At 36.5% G+C, this 21,349-nt stretch overlaps 2 protein-coding genes across 7 annotated transcripts in view; both read left to right on the top strand.

The window, feature by feature from the left end:
* Positions 1-766: 766 nt before the first annotated feature.
* Positions 767-5,506, top strand: LOC128217242 (toll-like receptor 4). The gene is made up of 3 exons (XM_052924247.1): positions 767-868; positions 1,689-1,795; positions 2,013-5,506. The coding sequence occupies exon 3, from the start codon at positions 2,027-2,029 to the stop codon at positions 4,778-4,780; it is 2,754 nt and encodes a 917-aa protein (XP_052780207.1). The 5' UTR covers positions 767-868; positions 1,689-1,795; positions 2,013-2,026; the 3' UTR covers positions 4,781-5,506.
* A 3,115-nt stretch (positions 5,507-8,621) lies between these two features.
* LOC128217208 (regulatory-associated protein of mTOR-like) overlaps positions 8,622-21,349 on the top strand; it is a 37,893-nt gene continuing 25,165 nt past the window's right edge. For all 6 annotated transcript variants that reach the window (XM_052924218.1, XM_052924204.1, XM_052924187.1 and 3 more), the window contains exons 1-12: positions 8,622-8,887; positions 11,665-11,767; positions 12,110-12,270; positions 12,693-12,773; positions 14,948-15,094; positions 15,452-15,615; positions 16,323-16,382; positions 18,683-18,783; positions 19,483-19,627; positions 19,993-20,173; positions 20,671-20,754; positions 20,999-21,109. In XM_052924218.1, coding sequence (XP_052780178.1) covers positions 8,714-8,887; positions 11,665-11,767; positions 12,110-12,270; positions 12,693-12,773; positions 14,948-15,094; positions 15,452-15,615; positions 16,323-16,382; positions 18,683-18,783; positions 19,483-19,627; positions 19,993-20,173; positions 20,671-20,754; positions 20,999-21,109 — 1,512 coding nt within the window. In that variant the 5' untranslated portion in view covers positions 8,622-8,713. The remainder of the gene's footprint in view (positions 8,888-11,664; positions 11,768-12,109; positions 12,271-12,692; positions 12,774-14,947; positions 15,095-15,451; positions 15,616-16,322; positions 16,383-18,682; positions 18,784-19,482; positions 19,628-19,992; positions 20,174-20,670; positions 20,755-20,998; positions 21,110-21,349) is intronic.

Below are 21,349 nucleotides of genomic sequence, written 5' to 3'. Positions count from 1 at the left end.
GAAAGAAAAATGAAGTTCTTATGTTTTAAGACTTCATTATAAGCAAAATGTTGCCTTCCGACGTAGCATTTATGACGTAATTTATCACGTGGTATACACACATTGTAAACGAGGTCACCAGATATAAAAATTATAGCATTACCAATGGCTCTATAACCTGATTACTTTATATGAACACCGGATACCTTACGATATGCTGTTTATAAGAAGGCGTCTTGACTCATTCGGAATTCCACTGCCATTTGCTATTGAAAAGAACCTTAGATGTATGCAGGCATATCAGTAGAAGTAGTCCGTATAGTTTTAATTATTATATTAATTAATTGTAGTGTTTAGGTTATATTTATATATCTAAGTTTAAATTAATTGGCAGTTAAGTTTATTATGCAAACATAATTAAGATTTCCAAGAGTTACGTCATTAAGTTTAATTTCTAAATTGAACTTACTACTCGGTCTACTTGGAGCGTAGATAAAGTGTACAGATATAAGACATTGTAAATCGTCCATAAACATCTGAGGTTGTTTTCGTTTGAAATGGCTGAAGAGTTCCGAATGGTTGTGACTGTACTGTGCGAAAAAAATAGGATACACATATTGATTAATTGCCGAAAGTTGTTTTAATGAACATCAAGCAAAATTAATCAAACTTGCGTTTAATGTCCGCCTTTTAATATTTTTCTAATTTTTATTCCTTAACGCCCGCCACAAATCTTCTGAAAGAAGAATTTCATAACATTAAATTCCTGCTACATGCGGTAAATGTAGCTTGCTCGGCGGAGTTTATGTGCTGAAACTGGAAATAGTTTTTAAATATGTGGTGGGATGAATAATATATTTATTTCGTGCTTTAGGGTAAATGACACCAAGTGAGTGAGCTATCTGTTTTACTTTTTGAAAATATAAAACATCCAACGAAAAATTATTAAAATAAAATAGCATACACGAAATCAAAATTCAATTGCTTTTATATGTTCAGTAGTTTTATTATGCTACCGAAAATGAACAATCCGACATAACTCTATTAAGAAATGTTTTTTTCTCGTATAAATACACAAACTGTGTTTTGATATCTAAAACATGTAAATCAATTATAAATTGAATGTAAATCAGCATATTGTATAAACTACCTAGGCAGCATTGGAAGAATTGATGGTTTTTAAAACGTTGGAATTTAAGTTTAAATTTCATGGACATATCTCCCTTGTATTTATAAGCTTGCAAGCATGAAATATTCACGCGTAAACTGTAGACTTCGACAATGCATTGCATTGCAGTTTTATTATCGTTTATATATTTTTGATGGAAAAATAACTCAAATTAAAATCTTCAAAACAAAACGGAATATGTAAATTATACGCACTTATAAGTCACGTGCTTCTCTAATCCTGCGTGTATACGTATGTTTTCACAACACATGTAATACTCACTTCAATTTCTTTGCAAAGTACAAAGTATGTTATCAACTTGTACCATTGGGTATCATATTATAACCTTAAGCCGGTTCTAAAAATGCGCCGGTTGAGTTACTCGAACAATTAACCACCGGTTTCTTAGACTAGTGCGTTTCAACCTCATCTTAATTGTCAACGTACAAATCTTATCGAAAACTACAGCCATTCAGTAAGGATTTTGAAACTTTGGGATCAAATGAAACTTGATAAGGAAGATATTAACGATTTGTTTTAGAATCAGACGATTATTCTGCCTAGCAAATTACGTTTAAGAAGATAAAACTTCCTGCAGATTTGACAGCAAACTTATACCAGACTGATCGAACTGCCTCTAGATAACAGGTATGTTAGTTATCAGGATGTCCATTTCTTTGCTATAATAGAAAAATAAAACTTTATTTAATACTTCATTTAATATGAGCCATTTTTCTAAGAATGCATTGTGCTGTTGTTGTTTTTTATTTGATTTCTTTTATAATTGCCCAAAACAAATTATGATACAGAGACGTTAGCGTCGACAATTACTAAAAATAATTATTATGATATGGTTTTATTTCAGATTTAGGACCAGTCATGACGTCCGGAATTTTCACCACGGTAGCTGTTTTGCTCATTTTACAATTATCGCAAAATGTTGGCGGCACAGATGTTCCATGTCCTCCTTGTTCCTGCATTAAAAATGAAAATAACGAGCTACTTGTGAACTGTTCGAATAGAAACTTAACCGCCGTTCCAAGCTTTAATCGCATTAGAAAGAATTCAATCATAAGTCTAAATATGTCAGTGAATGTTCTCAAGAACTTGACGAGGATTACTGTATCTCCTTTCCAGGAATTTAGACAATTAAAATCACTGGACTTATACAACACCGGTCTAGGCGCATTCAAATACAGTGTATTGACTTCTGAAACATTCAAAGGCCTGTCAAATTTGGAAAATCTTAACCTATCTAAAAACAGTCGGTCCCCATTTAATGGTGATACGGATGAAAATATATTTTCTAATTTGACATCCTTAAAAAGTTTACTCATGTTTCAAACGACAGGAACATACAATGAAGGGAAGGGGTATGCGGACAAAGCACTAGCCAAACTGACAACCCTAGAAGAATTATGGCTCGACGGTCTTCCTAATGCTACATTTGGGGAGGTATTTCGAAACCTGACCAGTCTAAAAACACTGAAAATATCTGGGCGAAAGGTCGACCCATCGTGGTTATGGACTGAGTTTTGTTTTATCGGTATTATTAGAAATAACTCTTTAACTAATCTCATCAATGTGAAGAGACTGACTATCTCCAACTGTGGATTGACAGAAATTCATCCCGACGCCTTTTTGGGTTTGACATCTAGACTGGAACTGTTGGATTTTTCATATAATACCAAACTCGGTAAAAGTAATGTAACAACCTATCTTAAAAGCTTAAAAAGTGGGTTGGATGAGCTAATTATTGATAATATAGTAAATCCATATTGTCTGGAGTGCGACCTCATAATAACAAAAGAAATGGCGGAGAATCTGGCTCACTTGAATCTAAAGCATCTATCAATGCGACGAAATAAGATCAAAGCTGTAAAGGAGGACGTGTTCGAAAAACTACCATCTATTATAAGTGCAGATCTTAGTTTTAACCGATTCTCCATGGGGTATTACATATTCTATGCGCAGAAAATGAAACATCTGAAACATCTTGATATATCGTACAATTATTTCGATTTGGATTTCAACTTTTGGAGCCACATTGGCGCAGGTAAGCATAAGTTTGGTGACAGCGAGAGGACCAAATACAAACAGTATATACATGACATGTTCTTCAGAGCCGAAAAAAGAATGGCGAGTAATTTTGACCCTGTTCAGACGACTCGCAAATTACTTAGCTCTGGAGATCGTTGCCCAAAGGGAACTTATCACATTCCACCGGCAGCATGTACCGGACTGTTACCACCAGAAATGGAAGAAATCGACATCAGCTTCAGCAATCTGGGAGTGCCTATCTATGAGTTTTATGTTCACAAGAACAACAGTCTTAAAACTGTAAAGGCGGCTGGGTGCATGTTATACTGCTGGGAAGGACCAATCCACGGCTTACAAGTCATTGAAAATATCGACTTGAGCTTCAACTTTTGTAATCATGTAGAACCTGATTTCTTTTCGAGATTTAAAACCGTAAAGAACATGGATTTATCGAATAATTTCCTTTCTGGCTCAATTGCAAAAACTCCGCTTTTTGAGGATAATCTTGAACTAGAAGTTCTTAACATTTCAAACAATAAATTATCTAAAATTCATCTGGATATGTTTAAAAGTCAAAGAAACCTAAGGCATTTGAGGCTATGTAAGAATGTTATGATGGATTTTGAGATAAATATCTCCCATCTGACACAACTTCAGTATTTAGACCTTAGTGGAAATAACATTCGAGTATTATCAGAGCCCTTGTGGAAAGTTTATATTCCTAATATCCTTAACCAACGCGAAAGCGGACAATTAATAATAGATCTAAGAGAAAATCCGATTGAATGCAAGTGTGAAAATCTGGACTTTCTGAAATGGATTCATTCCAATATGGAAAACGGTTCCACGCTGTATGTACGTGTGTCGTATTGCTTGCTTAAAGACATGTCCAATGTTAACATTTCTGACAAAAACCAAATGAACACTCAGATAGAATATCTTGAAAAGATTTGCACATCATATACTTATCTCATTGTTATTCTTAATGTTGTAATGGCTATTGCTGTGAACATTATAATTGCCGGTATAGTACATAGATACAGATGGAGAATACGATATTGGTTCTACGTGAGCTGGAATAAATCGGAATCCAGAAAAGGTTATACGTCACTTGATAACCGCGATCCTTTCATGTTCGGATACAAGTACCATGTTTACGTTGCATCGTTTGAAGAAGATAAGGAGTTTCTAATGGAACATCTGGCCCCAAAACTTCGTGAAAAAGGCTGCAAACTTTTCCTGCAAAACGATGATATCCTTCCTGGCCAGAACATGTACAATGTAATCGGAAACGCACTTCACGTCAGTCGAGCGCTACTTTGTGTAGTCTCTAAAAGTGGCTGTCTTAGCACAGAGGAGTGGAAGGTCCTGATGCATATGGCACATGAAGAAATGCACCAACGGGACAAACGCATGTGTTTGACGATGGTTTTGGATACAGATAATGGGTCTCTGTCCTTGCCAAGATCATTACAGGAAATCTGTGTGCAGGAGGTGATCGATTATCCAAACAATGAAGCCGATCAACCGGCGTTCTGGGATGATGTGAAGGAAAAGCTTATTCAGATTGACAACACACCTGTTTATATGTAGAGATATAAGTTCTGAAAGAGAGTTACTTGCCATGTTTACCAAGAGCAAAAACTTGTGTTGTATATGTATTGACCTGATACCAGTTGTATAAATTGATCTTTTTTGGGGGGTTGGTTGTAGACCCAAAGTATATTGATTGGTCAATATATACCCACTAATTAATACTAACCAATTATTTATGCAAAGACTATATTTTCTTATATAAATTATTCTTATACTTATTCAGACTAAATTTAGTCTTCGTACAACTTCAACGTTTTACACAATAAGCTGCTTAAATATAGCTTACCATTTCGTGATTTGAATATTGTATATGTGTATAGTGTCTGCTTTGTTTTCAACATAATCGGTATTAAGTGTATAAAAAGTTGAAAAAGTTTAAGTTATTGTTTCCATAATTCAATATTACATTATGTATTTACGAAAAGAAGCTATACATAGGCATGACAAGAGAAAAGTCATAAATATAATATATTTAGAGTAATAAAAAGCTTTACGCATCCTTAATCTTGAGTCTTACTTTTTCATTTATGTATAAAGTTATGAGTAAAAAGCCTTTACTATGTTTAGGTTCATTTTTCAAATGGACCGTTAGTATTTCTACTGAAATGAATTTATATTTGTATTGTCAAGGCGATCATAGTGTTGGTCATTGTAAAATTCCCAAACAAACGTTTTTCAGATTATGTATGTTACATGCATTAAATATATTCACGACACTTATAAATGTACGTTTCTAAAATAAATTTCGAAAAGCATCCTTTCCAGCTTCCGTTGTATTGGGCAAAATTCCAGCAGAGAATTGGGAGACTTTAAGTTCGGTCAAATTTTAAGTTTTAGTTTAAGTCTGTTTTAAATTGTATCGTTTATTGATTTACTACTATTTGCTTAACTGTCACGAAATGTTAGAGTACATGCACAAATGTTGACTGTATCTAAAATTAATGTAATTGTCTGCTGTTATTTGATGCGGGTTTTTTTCGACGGGGAAGTATTTCACATGTGTGCTTAAAATTTGTCTTAAACCATTCCATTGTGGCTTATATTTGCCTTGGATGACTAATTTTAAATTCCTGGCAATCCCAAATTAAGAATTAATGATGACACTTATATTATACATAATTGCTCTGTCGCCGGTTGACAGTTATTACTTGTTCGACTAGTAAGTCAAAATGCAGGACTGTTTAATTTGGCTGATATGAAAATTGCCATGGACTTCCACAGCAAAGAAAAATGGGTGTTACTGCTAATGTAGTTTATGTGATACTATCCAGGGGTACTAAAAATGTATAGGAATACCATTAGAGCTTTACCTGCGTTATTCACGATTTTAACACAAAACAATTTTAACGTCACCAAACTAAATTGTTAACTATGTAACTATTTTCTCGTCAGAGTAACTGAATGAAGTGAATGTCGACTGTTTTTTCACAGGAAGTTACGTCACGCTGTTTCAAACAACCTACCGAAAGAACAGACAGATAGTCTTAACATGTCTTCAAAGAAATCAAAAGTTTCATTCAATGAATCTGTTCTGTTGCAGACTTTTGTCCTATATAACACCAGTTCGAGATACCCTTTTATTGGAGTGATCTTCTTCAAGGGTCTCGAGCCTCTAAAGAGGAAGTCTTAATATCTCAAACAACGACCAGTTGAACCAAGCGAATAACACGCGTGTGGTAATATTCGAACTTTAAAATAGAAATTAAAATAAGAATTCATACAATATGAAAGAGTTTTCATTAAATTTAACTACATTTTCTGTACACAACATTTTCTTTGCGAAAATATAAGCAGATGAAACCAGATGGTTTAGGAAATGTGTATACTTCCGAAAAACAGACAGAAACCAGAAATGATTTGAGAACTTTTGAGTGCATGAAAGTGGAGGTGTTGGATTGTCTGAACAAGCCGATTTAAGGGTCAATACTTGTTTTGTCAAGAAATTAATGTATTTCGAATACCCGACGATTTATTTACGTTCCTTCTCCCTCGAAAATTATCAGTAATAAATGGTAGTTACAGTAAATTCGGCAACCCGGATCCCTATGTTTTTATTATTTTGTTTTTCAAAATTAAACAGTTGAGTTTTATCTTCAAAACCAATTATGATTCAGTTGTATTGAGGCCGCGTGTTTATAAAAATAAGAACCTTGATTTTTTAACTTCCTTAATAACGATAAAGAATTAATTTCTCCCGCGCACAATTCAAATAAGTCAGGCTGCATTTATTATGTTCTTAGATTTAGTCGGGTGTCGAAGGGTCGAAGAATTTGGAACTCGCCACCTTCAGTCTCTAGTGCGACCTGACTGAGCCCTGGAATAGGTGATCGAGGGGGTTCATCCACATTGAAGTTACTATGACGCCTGTTATGGGTTGTAACCAACGTCGTTATAACTTGTTACCAAACCCAAAAAGGCAATAAGAAATTAAATATTTTAGGTTCTTTGCTGCGTTTATGCTAGAAAAATGACATAAATACAAGTATCAGTTATAAATGCAAATTGATACTTTATGCTGATGACAGTGCGATCTTATTTTCTCATAGAGACCCCAAAATCATGCGAAGTTCTTGGTCTCGTCATCTAGGAAAGACAGAATGCACTTTTCGGTTCCAAAAGTAAACTTGGTAGAGTATGTGTTTTTACCGTACAAAGTATTAGACATGAAGTCAAGTCACAAAAATCAATCAAATATCTCGGGTCACTGATTTTGGGGGCTGTTTTGTCAGGTACATCCATTGTGATCATTTTAAAAAAAGATTAACTCTGGTGTAAAAATGTATATAGACAAAGGGATTTTTTAAACAAACCTCTTAGGAAACGCTTTGTAATGCATATTAGTACAAAGCCATCTGGATTATGCTTCTTCGTCGTGGTATTGTGGGCTCATCGTGAAGTTAAAAAAGACTCCAGCTAATACAACTGCTGATAGTGGCATGCAAGTTTTGTCTTGGTTGTTTAAATGTCGAACAGAGATGTAGACAACTTAGGTTAAATCATTTTTATAAACTATTTCATGATAAATGTCCAAGTTATGACATGTAAATATTTAACAATTATGTGATACTGATAATTTGCAAATGCCATATAATAATTCAACATATATGAGTTAGTAATATAAATTTCGAATTATTCGGTATTGTAATCTGTGATATTGGTTGTATAAACATGAACTGTTGTACTATGAAATATTGATATGGCAAGAATAAACATACTGCTACTGTTACTGCTACTGCTACTACTATACAACTGGTATAATTAAGTAAGTCAGAGCAATAGTTTAGAAAGAGAACATGTACTTCTGTACTGTGATCTCTGCTCTTTAATGATGTCACTTATTCGGAGCGCCTCGGCCATTTTTATCGAAAACAACATCAGTTGAAGTAGTTTTATATCATTAATTAAATATAGTGTTTGAGAGTTGTATTTATTGATCTAAGTTTAAATTGATTGCCAGTGAAGTGTATTATTGCAAACATAATTAAGATTCCCAAGAGTTAAGTCATTAAGTTTAATTGCTAAATAAAATTACTACGCGATCTACTTGCAGCGGACTTAATCGTACCACTTTTTGAGTATGTAAGCCGTACGTTAAAGAGCTCCGAATGGGATGTCACTGTGTACGAGAATACGAAAAAGAGATAAAAGTGTTGTCTGCTTCGATATGAGTATAATCTCTAAAAATGCATGATTTACATCAATTGAATGATATCATCGGACTTTTCTCCTCATGAATGGAATGATATGGGATTTTGATCATATTTTTTATATTTCTTTTACAATATTCTTGGGAGAAAAGATCATTCAAATTTTGTTAGAGATTAAACAAGGAAGATAATCCAATCAAAATGGCGACGATTTTATGGTAAACATGCCCTCTTGGTTAGTTTTTCCTCAACTGCTTTTGATGCTTTGAACTTTTGAAACAAAATGGTAACTGTTCCTAAAGACATGGCAAAGGCCTTAAATGAGGGTGGCTACTTTCTTGATGATGATGACGAAGTAAGTGACGCAAAGCTGACAATTGCGTATAACGAATTCAGACATCGTGAGAAGATTGAAGGTTCAGAAAAGGTCAAGCAATCATGGCGAATGAAAGAGCGTGTAAGTATATTTTAATGAGCAACCTTGATGTCAAATGGAAAATTTGTTCATATATTGTTTATTGTAACTAGTGTTTCTGTTCATACAGGGCTTTTCTATAGCTCCCACGGGTCTAGTCTAGTCATTCTAAAATGCCGTCCAGGCTTTTTTTTTAATGATGGGCTAACCATCATTTAAAAAAAAAGCCTGGACGGCATTTTAGAATGACTAGGGTCTAGTCTAAAATAAAAAGAAGTGTGATACTGTACGTGATTCTTCCAATCCTGGTGGGTTTGAAAAATATTGAAATTGTATTAAGTGAAGTATTTTATGTTTGAAAGGGATAATAAAGGTTTATATTCATATTTTTCCATGTAAGTATAAAGCTATTTTGCCTAAAACAAGCATTAAACACATGATCTACCTTTCCAATAAAACTAAACCTGACTGACACAGACAACAATTATGCCAAGCGGAACAACTCGACCCAATCGTAATAACTTGGCCACCTCCAACAAGCTTCGTGATAGACCTCGTAAATACTATCGTAACAACTCAGCCATGACCGAAGAGCTCCGATTGTTGTAAAACTGTGAACTGCAGCCTTGCTTTATGTTTTGACAGAATGAAATGAAGAAAAACCCATCAAACTCATAATTATTCGTTGGATATTTATTTTTTGTGTATGGAACTAATATAAAATAACATTATCTAGTAATATTTCTTGTTTTTATGATATTTTATGGACACAATATGCTTTAACCCGGAATCCCAATTGGAACAACTACCCACTTATAGTACAAAACAATTTGTACGTGAAGGATTTGCCATATCAAAAATTGTAAAAAAAATCCGTCAACGTACAATTATTTGGACTACCACGGGTCAGACTATCGTACCTAGTCAGACTCATTCCCAAAGCCAAATATGAGATGATTTTCCCAGTTGGGCAAAAAATCCCAATCAGAATCACTTGAGTAAAGTTGTCTACAGGTACCAGGGACCAAAGAATTAAAAAGTTACAATATCAGCGTTCAAGTGTTCTTGGGTTATTGTAAGATATGAGGATTAGCACAGCCAATTGCTTAGTGGATCCACCAGTTCCCCTATTAACAGACCCCCGTATTAAAAGCAGTTTGCTACTGCATTTATTTTTATATATATATTTTTTTTTTCAAATAAAAAAATATAAAAAAATCATCTTCAAGTACATAGGAGATGCACACTGCTTTGAATGATCTAAAACCAGTGCCAGTCTCGGTTGGACAACAGCATGTTTTTGTTTTTTTTATAGATTATCTGATATGAGAGATATTTGTCTGCAATGAAGATATGTAAGATAATTTGGCAATGAATTTTGTGAATGATCGATGAATAATTACATTATTTTTAAAGAAATTGAATGAAAATAACAGGCTGGTTCCAAAGATTTGATTTTAGTATGACTGGAGATGTCTGTCACTCCTTTTAGCAATGTGAATTCTGTCACTAATTTTTTAGTTTATATTTCGTGATGTGGAGTGATGTCGTAAGCGGTACTTCAGAGACATTTTCCTCAAATCAAAAAAATGTTTAAACATTTATGTGATCCTGATGGCCTCTTGTCCACTGGCAGAACAAATTCCATTTGCAATAAATGCTGACGACAAAAGCATAAACATTTGATAACATTCAGATTTCCAAGCAATCAGGAATTCATGTAATTCAAAAATTTAAATATAAAATCAGCAATTAACTTTTAGCAAATAGTTTGTTCTTTAAACCTTGAAAAATCTAAAAGATTTGTAACAAAGTGATAAAATTGCGTCCCAAATTGGTTAATTTCATGACGCGATTTCAGGATTGTGATTTGTCCGCGGAATTCTGCGGATCTAATGGCCCCAGGGCCCCCCCCCCCCCCCCCCCCCAAAAAAAAAAAATAATAATAATAATAATTTAGCTGATTAAAAAAGATACTAGTGTGCTTTTGGTTGTTAGTGTTGGTATCCCAGTTTGCTTCAAATTTAAAGTCAGAAGAACCCTCAAAAGAGCTTCTAAAAAGCCAGTTTTTCTTCTACAGCATTGTGCTTTTGACCCCAATAGAGCCCCAAGAACCCATGGCCGAAATGGTTTTAGCCCTCCAGCTGCCAGGTCAATCACATCCCTGTGATTTGTCCAGGGTCTTTCCCCTAAAATGGACAGTAAAAGCTCTGTCATATTTTCTTTGAATTTTAGTAAAAGCAGGTGCGTCAGAGCTGCGGTCCCGCAGAGCCAAGATTTTAAAGATATCGAATTGGTCTGGATGAATTTTGACCACGCTGGACTGATTTCAGGAACAGAAATGTCAAATAAATTGGTCCGAAATTTGTCCTTTTTTATGATTTTAGTCCAAAGCTGCATAGTCAATAAAAATGTAGAAATAGTATCATTGTTTGTCATTCTCACATCCCCAAATAGACAGGGGACATCCTTGAGGGCAATTTGGTCGACAAGTTAGTTCTGTGTTTTCATCAATGATAAGTTGACTTTGCCGTCTTTTTCTTGTGTAAACAATTGTCACACTTTCTGTACTTTTGATATATGTGTTTTCTGTGATAATTTGGAATAGGCCCATTTTATTGGCCCCATTTTTACAATTCCAATCAAATTTAAAAAACTGTTTTGCACCATCTCAAACCACAAGCATAGACAAAATCAAATATGACCATTTTCTAGCACTTTTTTAAGTTGAAATAAAACCCTGCTTTTGACAAAAAAGATGATGAAAGAACAGTTCTATAACTGACATTCACTGGAAGAATTGCTTCTTTTTTTTGCAGATGAAAACTGTGAGTGTTGCCCTGGTACTGTGCCTAAATGTTGGTGTCGACCCTCCTGATGTGGTGAAAACGTCTCCATGCGCCCGCCTTGAATGCTGGATTGGTATACTGATGTTTTCGTTTAATTATGTGTAAAAAGAAATAAATCATTGGTGAAATATATTGGGCTAAAATTTTCTCAATCTTAAGTTAATTCAAATTGTATAAATTTTTCATGATCCTTTCTTGGTTTTTTGCCCTATTCATGTTACTAAAATTACTGTGACCTTTCTTGGTTTTAGCCCTATTTGCATGGTTTAAATTTTCCATCATCATTTTTGGTTTTGGCCCTATTCCTGAGGTTTAAAATTCAAGAAGTTCAAGTTCTCTGATTCCTCTCTTTAATAAAAATAAATATGTAATTTACCCTCTCGTTTTTTAAATACACTGTTCCTGTTTAAACTAGATCCATTGGCTCAAAGTCCTCAAAAAGCCTTAGAAGCAATTGGGAAAAACCTACAAACGCAGTATGAGCGGTGGCAGCCGAGGGCTAGATACAAGCAGACACTAGACCCCACTGTAGAAGAAGTGAAAAAGTTGTGTACATCCCTCAGGAGAAATGCCAAGGTGGGTTACTTGTACTTGGGCCTTTAAATAAGCATTTGATTTGGGTTACCCAACCCTACCTACAAAATAGGGGCAAACGCAATTGTTTTTATAGTCAGTTGGTAAAGTAATAAAATTGTGTGTATTTTAATCTGAAGTTTTAAACCTTTAATAGCTTGATACAGAAGATTACTTTAACACAATTCTCCAATGTTGACACTAATGTTCTTCAATAAAGCCTTATAAAAGATACATAAAAAAGAAAGCCTACCTACCCTCCCTGTTTTGAAGGAATGTACATGTAACCCTTACCAAACCATATTTTTTCTTTTTTGCCTTGGGTGGAATTTTTCAAGATTAATATTATTCAGATTGCAGAATTTTTCAAAATAATCATTTATTCTAACTATTGATTTTAAAAATCATGTGATCCATGTTTTTAGGAAGAAAGAGTTTTATTCCATTACAACGGACATGGAGTGCCCAAACCAACTGTCAATGGAGAGATTTGGGTGTTCAATAAAGTAAGTATTATGTTCTAAATAACTTTTCCAACGTATAACATCACTTTGGATTGTGGTGGTCAGTAGTAAGCATAAGTCTGCAAACGCTGCACTGGTAAAATGTGTTCCAGACTTTCTCAATTTCTGCATTTTATTTATATCAGAGCTTTTTGATGTTTTTAATGCCAAGCACTAGTGAGAGGAATTGGTCTGGTCATCTTATATTTATGACAGGAATAGTGAGTTATTCATACTCAAGTAAAGAACTATGGGACTAGGCTGTGGGTTTGATCCCCACCAGTCTGAGAGTGGTCTAGTGGTATAGGTGTCTGTCTGCCACAGAGGAGGCTGTGGGTTTGATACCCACCAGTCTGAGAGTGGTCTAGTGGTAAAGGTGTCTGCCTGTCACAGAAGTGGTTGTGGGTTTGATACCTTCCTGTCTGAAAGTGGTCTAGTGGTATAGGTATCTGCCTGTCACAGAAGTGGTTGTGTGTTTGATCCCCACCTGGGTGAGAGTGGTCTAGTGGTAAAGGTGTCTGCCTGTCACAGAAGTGGTAGTGCGTTTGATCCCCACCTGGGTGAGAGTGGTCTAGTGGTAAAGGTGTCTGCCTGTCACAGAAGCGGTTGTGTGTTTGATCCCCACATGGGTGAGAGTGGTCTAGTGGTATAGGTGTCTGCCTGTCACAGAAGTTGTGGGTTTGATCCCCACCTGGGTGAGAGTGGTCTAGTGGTAAAGGTGTCTGCCTGTCACAGAAGCGGTTGTGTGTTTGATCCCCACATGGGTGAGAGTGGTCTAGTGGTATAGGTGTCTGCCTGTCACAGAAGCGGTTGTGTGTTTGATCCCCACATGGGTGAGAGTGGTCTAGTGGTATAGGTGTCTGCCTGTCACAGAAGTTGTGGGTTTGATCCCCACCTGGGTGAGAGTGGTCTAGTGGTAAAGGTGTCTGCCTGTCACAGAAGCGGTTGTGTGTTTGATCCCCACCTGGGTGAGAGTGGTCTAGTGGTATAGGTGTCTGCCTGTCACAGAAGCGGTTGTGTGTTTGATCCCCACATGGGTGAGAGTGGTCTAGTGGTATAGGTGTCTGCCTGTCACAGAAGTTGTGGGTTTGATCCCCACCTGGGTGAGAGTGGTCTAGTGGTAAAGGTGTCTGCCTGTCACAGAAGCGGTTGTGTGTTTGATCCCCACATGGGTGAGAGTGGTCTAGTGGTAAAGGTGTCTGCCTGTCACAGAAGTGGTTGTGTGTTTGATACCCACCTGGGTGAGAGTGGTCTAGTGGTATAGGTGTCTGCCTGTCACAGAAGTGGTTGTGTGTTTGATCCCCACATGGGTGAGAGTGGTCTAGTGGTAAAAGTGTCTGCCTGTCACAGAAGTGGTTGTGCGTTTGATACCCACCTGGGTGAGAGTGGTATAGGTGTCGTCCTGTCACAGAAGTGGTTGTGCGTTTGATACCCACCTGGGTGAGAGTGGTATAGGTGTCTGCCTGTCACAGAAGCGGTTGTGTGTTTGATCCCCACATGGGTGAGGGTGGTTTAGTGATATAGGTGTCCACCTCTCACAGAAGGGGCTATGGGTTTGATCCCCACATGGGTGAGAGTGGTCTAGTGGTATAGGTGTTGGCATCCCCCAAGACGCGAGTTTGATCCCCAATATGGTTAAAAGTGGTATAGGTGTCTTCCTGTCACAGAAGTTGTGGGTTTGATCCGCACCAAGAGCACTTTCTGAATTAGGACATAGTATTGGTTTCTGCACAGGAAATTACTTCAGGGTGGTTCATGTCATATCTTCAGCATCAAGCTAAAATAAATTAGTAAAGACTAAAACCATTTTTCGAAGAAAGAAAAGTCCTGGTATTTTCGAGGCCTTGACATCCTTGTTGGTGTCATTTAAGAACTGAATCTTGACCATGGTTAAAAACACAAGTCAATTTGGTTATGCATATATGTAGCAAGGCCAATTACTTTATGGCTTTTAATGATTTTTGAGTTATGCTCTTTTTTTAATCAAAAATCAAAATTCCACAGTAGCAGACAAACTTAACCACTACGCACTTCTGTTTAATGATCAAGTAGATATCTTAACTTTCTGATATATATATAAACATACATAAACCACTGATAAAACATATAAATGTGGTACACACATATTTCATGGAATATTATTTTAGAAATAATACAAATATTAATCCATTTTGCAGAGTTACACCCAGTACATCCCGTTGTCCATCTATGACCTTCAGACGTGGATGGGAAGTCCATCAATTTATGTGTATGACTGTTCTCATGCTGGCATCATCGTAGAGCTCTTCAAGACCTTTAGCATACAGCGTGATCAGGAGGCCGCGGTATGTAGTGGCAGTGTTGCGCCATTAGTATTAAAATTAGTATAATGTAGTATAAATGGACAAATTTAAAACTATTTAATGCTTTTGCTGTGCTTGTCCATTGTGTTTGGTAGTTTCAACATGAATTGTACAACATAAATAAATGCACTTGTTTGTTCCACAGAGTGTATAGTTGTCTCATGCGTAACAATGTTCATGTATTATATGAGACAGATATGCTTTAAAATATCAGTCACATACAACTGCCAACGCATAATGCCTGTTAAATGGCCCAAATGCCTGTCATTCTATCCAACCAGAAGTCTTCTAGTCCAACAAACTCATAACATATATTGATACATGGTAACACCAATCCAGGCTGTAAATGGCAAGTCACACACAGCAGCAAATGGCCCAAGTGCCCGACACTGTATCCAGCTGGCTGCTTGCGGGCCCAGTGAACTCCTGCCAATGAACCCAGAACTGCCCGCCGACCTCTTCACCTCCTGCCTTACCACGCCCATCAAGATTGCTCTCATCTGGTAAGACATTGGGCAAGTTGTGTAAGAAAAGCACTTTTGGGAGTACCTCTGACTTAAGAGCAGTCATTACCAAAGCAATGACCTGATTTTCAAAAGTGTTTTTAGTTAAAATTGAAATAAGTTAACCAAAAGAAAAATAGCAAGAAGGGTTCTATGCAACAACATGAATCAAATTAGCACTCTCTGTGATTCAGCAAAATTCTAGATACAGGAGAGTATAAAGCAATCTCTAGTAACATACCAGCACTCCAGCGCTAGCAGCTTAAGCAACGCACCCATGGATTGGTTTAATAGTTCAGAAAGTGTTGGGCAGCAAGGGCTCTTGCACCTGTCAGATGGGACAGAGATACCAGTTTAAAAATTGTTCTGTTTAAGTAACATTAAAAAAGGCAAATTTAATTCCAGTTTAATAACAGGTCCTATCAGTTTTAGTTTTTACATTATAAAGAAAGGGGTGACCATTTAAATACCCGGTACAAGGTTTGTTTTAATATTGGCTTATAAAATTGACTTTTTATTCTTAAAAAATCACTAGGCGAACATTTTCCAACAAAATCATGTCAATAGTAAATATCAAAGAAAAGTCATTTTTCTCAAATATAAATTTAACGACCAACATAATGATGTAAGGAGACAATTGTAGCTCATTGTAAGACATTTCACTATTTAAGACAGTTCACTATTAAAGACAAATTACTATTTTCCAGGTATGTGCTACAGAATACAAGCAGACTGGTGCCTGGACTGACTCAAGACATGGTTGACAAGTAAGTGTATATAACCTTCACATACATGTAGACTGGTGCCTGGACTGACTCAAGACATGGTTGATAAGTAAGTGTATATAACTTTCACATACATGTAGACTGGTGCCAGGTCTGACTTAAGACATGGTTGACAAGTAAGTGTATATAACTTTCACATACATGTAGACTGGTGCCAGGACTGACTCAAGACATGGTTGACAAGTAAGTGTATATAACTTTCACATACATGTAGACTGGTGCCTGGACTGACTCAAGACATGGTTGATAAGTAAGTGTATATAACTTTCACATACATGTAGACTGGTGCCAGGACTGACTCAAGACATGGTTGATAAGTAAGTGTATATAACTTTCACATACATGTAGACTGGTGCCAGGACTGACTCAAGACATGGTTGACAAGTAAGTGTATATAACTTTCACATACATGTAGACTGGTGCCTGGACTGACTCAAGACATGGTTGATAAGTAAGTGTATATAACTTTCACATACATGTAGACTGGTGCCTGGACTGACTCAAGACATGGTTGACAAGTAAGTGTATATAACCTTCACATACATGTAGACTGGTGCCTGGACTGACTCAAGACATGGTTGACAAGTAAGTGTATATAACTTTCACATACATGTAGACTGGTGCCAGGACTGACTCAAGACCTGGTTGATAAGTAAGTGTATATAACTTTCACATACATGTAGACTGGTGCCTGGACTGACTCAAGACATGGTTGACAAGTAAGTGTATATAACCTTCACATACATGTAGACTGGTGCCAGGACTGACTCAAGACATGGTTGATAAGTAAGTGTATATAACTTTCACATACATGTAGACTGGTGCCTGGACTGACTCAAGACATGGTTGACAAGTAAGTGTATATAACCTTCACATACATGTAGACTGGTGCCAGGACTGACTCAAGACATGGTTGACAAGTAAGTGTATATAACTTTCACATACATGTAGACTGGTGCCAGGACTGACTCAAGACATGGTTGATAAGTAAGTGTATATAACTTTCACATACATGTAGACTGGTGCCAGGACTGACTCAAGACATGGTTGACAAGTAAGTGTAGCTTACCTTCACATACATGTAGACTGGTGCCTGGACTGACTCAAGACATGGTTGACAAGTAAGTGTATCTTACCTTCACATACATGTAGACTGGTGCCAGGACTGACTCAAGACATGGTTGATAAGTAAGTGTATCTTACCTTCACATACATGTAGACTGGTGCCAGGTCTGACCCAAGACATGGTTGATAAGTAAGTGTAGCTTACCTTCACATACATGTAGACTGGTGCCAGGTCTGACTCAAGACATGGTTGATAAGTAAGTGTATCTTACCTTCATATACATGTAGACTGGTGCCAGGTCTGACTCAAGACATGGTTGATAAGTAAGTGTAGCTTACCTTCATATACATGTAGACTGGTGCCAGGACTGACCCAAGACATGGTTGATAAGTAAGTGTATCTTACCTTCACATACATGTAGACTGGTGCCAGGTCTGACCCAAGACATGGTTGATAAGTAAGTGTAGCTTACCTTCATATACATGTAGACTGGTGCCGAACTGACTCAAGACATGGTTGATAAGTAAGTGTAGCTTACATTCATATACATGTAGACTGGTGCCGAACTGACTCAAGACATGTTTGATAAGTAAGTGTAGCTTACCTTCATATACATGTAGACTGGTGCCAGGTCTGACCCAAGACATGGTTGATAAGTAAGTGTAGCTTACCTTCACATACATGTAGACTGGTGCCAGGTCTGACCCAAGACATGTTTGATAAGTAAGTGTAGCTTACCTTCACATACATGTAGACTGGTGCCAGGTCTGACCCAAGACATGGTTGATAAGTAAGTGTAGCTTACCTTCATATACATGTAGACTGGTGCCAGGACTGACTCAAGACATGTTTGATAAGTAAGTAGACTGGTGCCAGGTCTGACCTAAGACATGGTTGATCACATAATTGTGAATTGCTTCTCAATGCTTTTCATCATTTGAATATTTTGCTAAAATGTTAAACAGATAATGCTGAGATAATATGGATCTAAATTGGAATACATAAACAGTAAACTACACTAAATTGCTATAACAATAGACCCTCTGAAGATAAGACATGTTGAGCTTTATTTAATTTAGAAGTTTCACCAATGTTAGAGCAGTATGGGAAATGGTCAGTCTATATAGCAATGTGTTTTTGTATAGTGTATATCCACCCTTAAGGGCAAAAATGGAAACTGCATGAAAGAAAAATGTTTTTTTTACTGTTTCTCTAGGGTGCCGGGTCTGTTGAATGACCGGCGAACAATGCTGGGGGAACTCAACTGGATATTCACAGCCATCACTGACACCATTGCCTGGAATACACTGCCTAGAGGTACTGCCTAGAACTTTTTTGGTTGCGATGAAAGTGATGTTAAGAGTTATTATTCACAGACAATAAAAATTTTCTGAAAAAAATTGGCTGCTTATAACAGTTACACTGAGTTTCTGATGAAAATAGGATGGTCATGACATATATAGAGGATGATTGTTACACCACTATACATTTTACCCACTGAGCACCAAAAGCTATATTTTACAAATGGCTTAGTATTTGTTCTGAAACAGACATTTTTCTGTATTATAGGCCTAAATAGGATAAACTTGTCAGTTAATTATAGTTTTTCAGAAAAGCACACCAAACATATGCCAAGTTAATGTCATTTCAGAAATGTTTGTAATTATGTCCCAGCCCTGTTTGTGCTGATGTTTGATTTGGAAATAAGATTGGGCTGAAAATCAAAAAAGATCAAATATATCAAATTGTTATTTCACAGTGAAATTTCATTTTTATTTTACTGATAAATCTCTATAAATCACTGGAAATCAGGTAATAAATGTATATCATCATCTTAAAGGGTAGAAATGGCATGTGCTATATGCCTCAGGTATAATATACACAGATATACACTTACATATTTCTATTATTAACATGGATTTTGAAAAATAGAAAATCTACATTACATTTGAACCATAATGAACGTGATTCAACCAATAAAAAAATTTCAATCATGACCCTTTTATTTGTTTTTAGACTTGTTCCAAAAGCTGTTCCGTCAAGACCTGCTGGTTGCGAGTCTGTTCAGAAACTTTCTGCTGGCCGAGAGGATCATGAGGTCGTACAACTGTACCCCAATATCTTCACCGAAATTGCCTCCAACCTACCAACACCCCATGTGGTACGTAGCAGGTTGAATGTTTCAGATGTGTGTTGCCAACTGCTGGCAAGCTTGTTCCTGAGCTTTCTGCTACAGAAAGAATGTTGAGGTCATATGTGTTAAAATATACCCCCAATGTCCTTATTAAAAAACGCTGCAAACCCCCAAACAACTCGTGTGATACGTACCTACAGTTTAAAACAGTTAAACTCAAATAATCATTTTTAGACTTATAAGCCTTGAAGCTTGGCTTAAGCAGGGCTATAGAATTTTGGCTAGATCATATTTGACCATCTTTTGCTTCAAGATATGCACCAAATTCCAAATGCTACTCAAGCTTTTTCTGCTTCACCTTAGAAGTTCTAACAACTTATTTTTCTCTACAGGCAAGCATGGGACCTTGCCCTGGACCTCTGTCTTCGCCAACTCCCCCGTCTCCTGGAGGATGACAGTGCCGTGTTCCAGCACAGTCCATTCTTCACGGAGCAGTTGACAGCGTTTGATGTTTGGCTCAAATATGGAGATGAGTCACGGGCTCCACCGGAACAGCTGCCCATCGTTCTACAGGTAGTGATTTTATCACACAGTTGAACAAGCAATCTTTTGCAAGCCACAGCTGAAGGCAGAGTGTTTTTAAATATTTGTCATGTTCACAATGAAGTGTACTTAACATAATTTTTCGTAAGCCATCTCTAATCTTAGTACATATTCTTCCAAAGCCATCTCCAATGCATGTCAATATAATTCCTAAGTCATGTCCAAGCCATGTTCATATTTTTCCTAATTCATCTCGAACCCTTGTTTATATTCTTCCTTAGGCAAAAAAAAGTTTGAATTTGTACCTTTAAAAAAATATTAGCATTTTTAAATGTTTTTTCTCCCAAATTCTCTTGTTCAAAAAGCCACAAAATATCACTCATATTTTTTTATCTGTTCACAAACCATATGCATTTTTTGATTTGATCATTAAAGTCAAATGAGGTATACATAATAATGCATTGAAGTAAAAAAAAATTCATCAACCTATAGTGTGCCCCTTTAATGAAGACCACTACTATCTCTAGGTGTTGCTCAGCCAGGTTCACAGATTGCGGGCGTTGGAACTGCTGGGCCGGTTCCTGGACCTTGGACCATGGGCAGTCAGTTTGGTAGGTATTGTTTTATCTTTAAGTCAAGTCTGAGCTGTTTTCAAATTCCAAAAGCAGGTGATGGTTCTAATCTAGACAGATATTGTGATGCATATTTTAATGAAGAAATATTACATTAAAAAAAAGAAGCTCATTTCATGTACAGATAACTATTACCAACGATAATTGATTTTCAGTGAAATCAATTATTAAAACATCAAGAATGTTACAGTTTTATAAATAATTACATGGGTTTCTGTTTCAGGCCCTGTCAGTGGGCATATTCCCATATGTGCTGAAACTGCTACAGAGCAATGCCAGGGAACTCCGACCTCTACTAGTCTTCATCTGGGCCAAAATTCTCTCTGTGGACAGTGTAAGATGATAGTTTTCTTTGAATTTGTGGGTTCTTCATGATATAAGCTTGTCTGTATTGCGAAGAAAAAGTCATGGTATTGTCAAAGGGGGGGGGGGGTAGTATATGTGATACAATAATGATATGAATTATGAATCAGTCAATAATGATATGATTCACTCAATATTAATATGAATTGCTTCCATGATTATATATACACAATTTGGTTTTTTCATATGTGAGTCATGTTTGTTAAGGACA

Source organism: Mya arenaria, chromosome 2 (assembly GCF_026914265.1).
Source record: "Mya arenaria isolate MELC-2E11 chromosome 2, ASM2691426v1".
Taxonomy (NCBI): domain Eukaryota; kingdom Metazoa; phylum Mollusca; class Bivalvia; order Myida; family Myidae; genus Mya; species Mya arenaria.
Note: the sequence above shows the minus strand (reverse complement) of the source record. Positions and strands in the feature narration are given on the sequence as shown.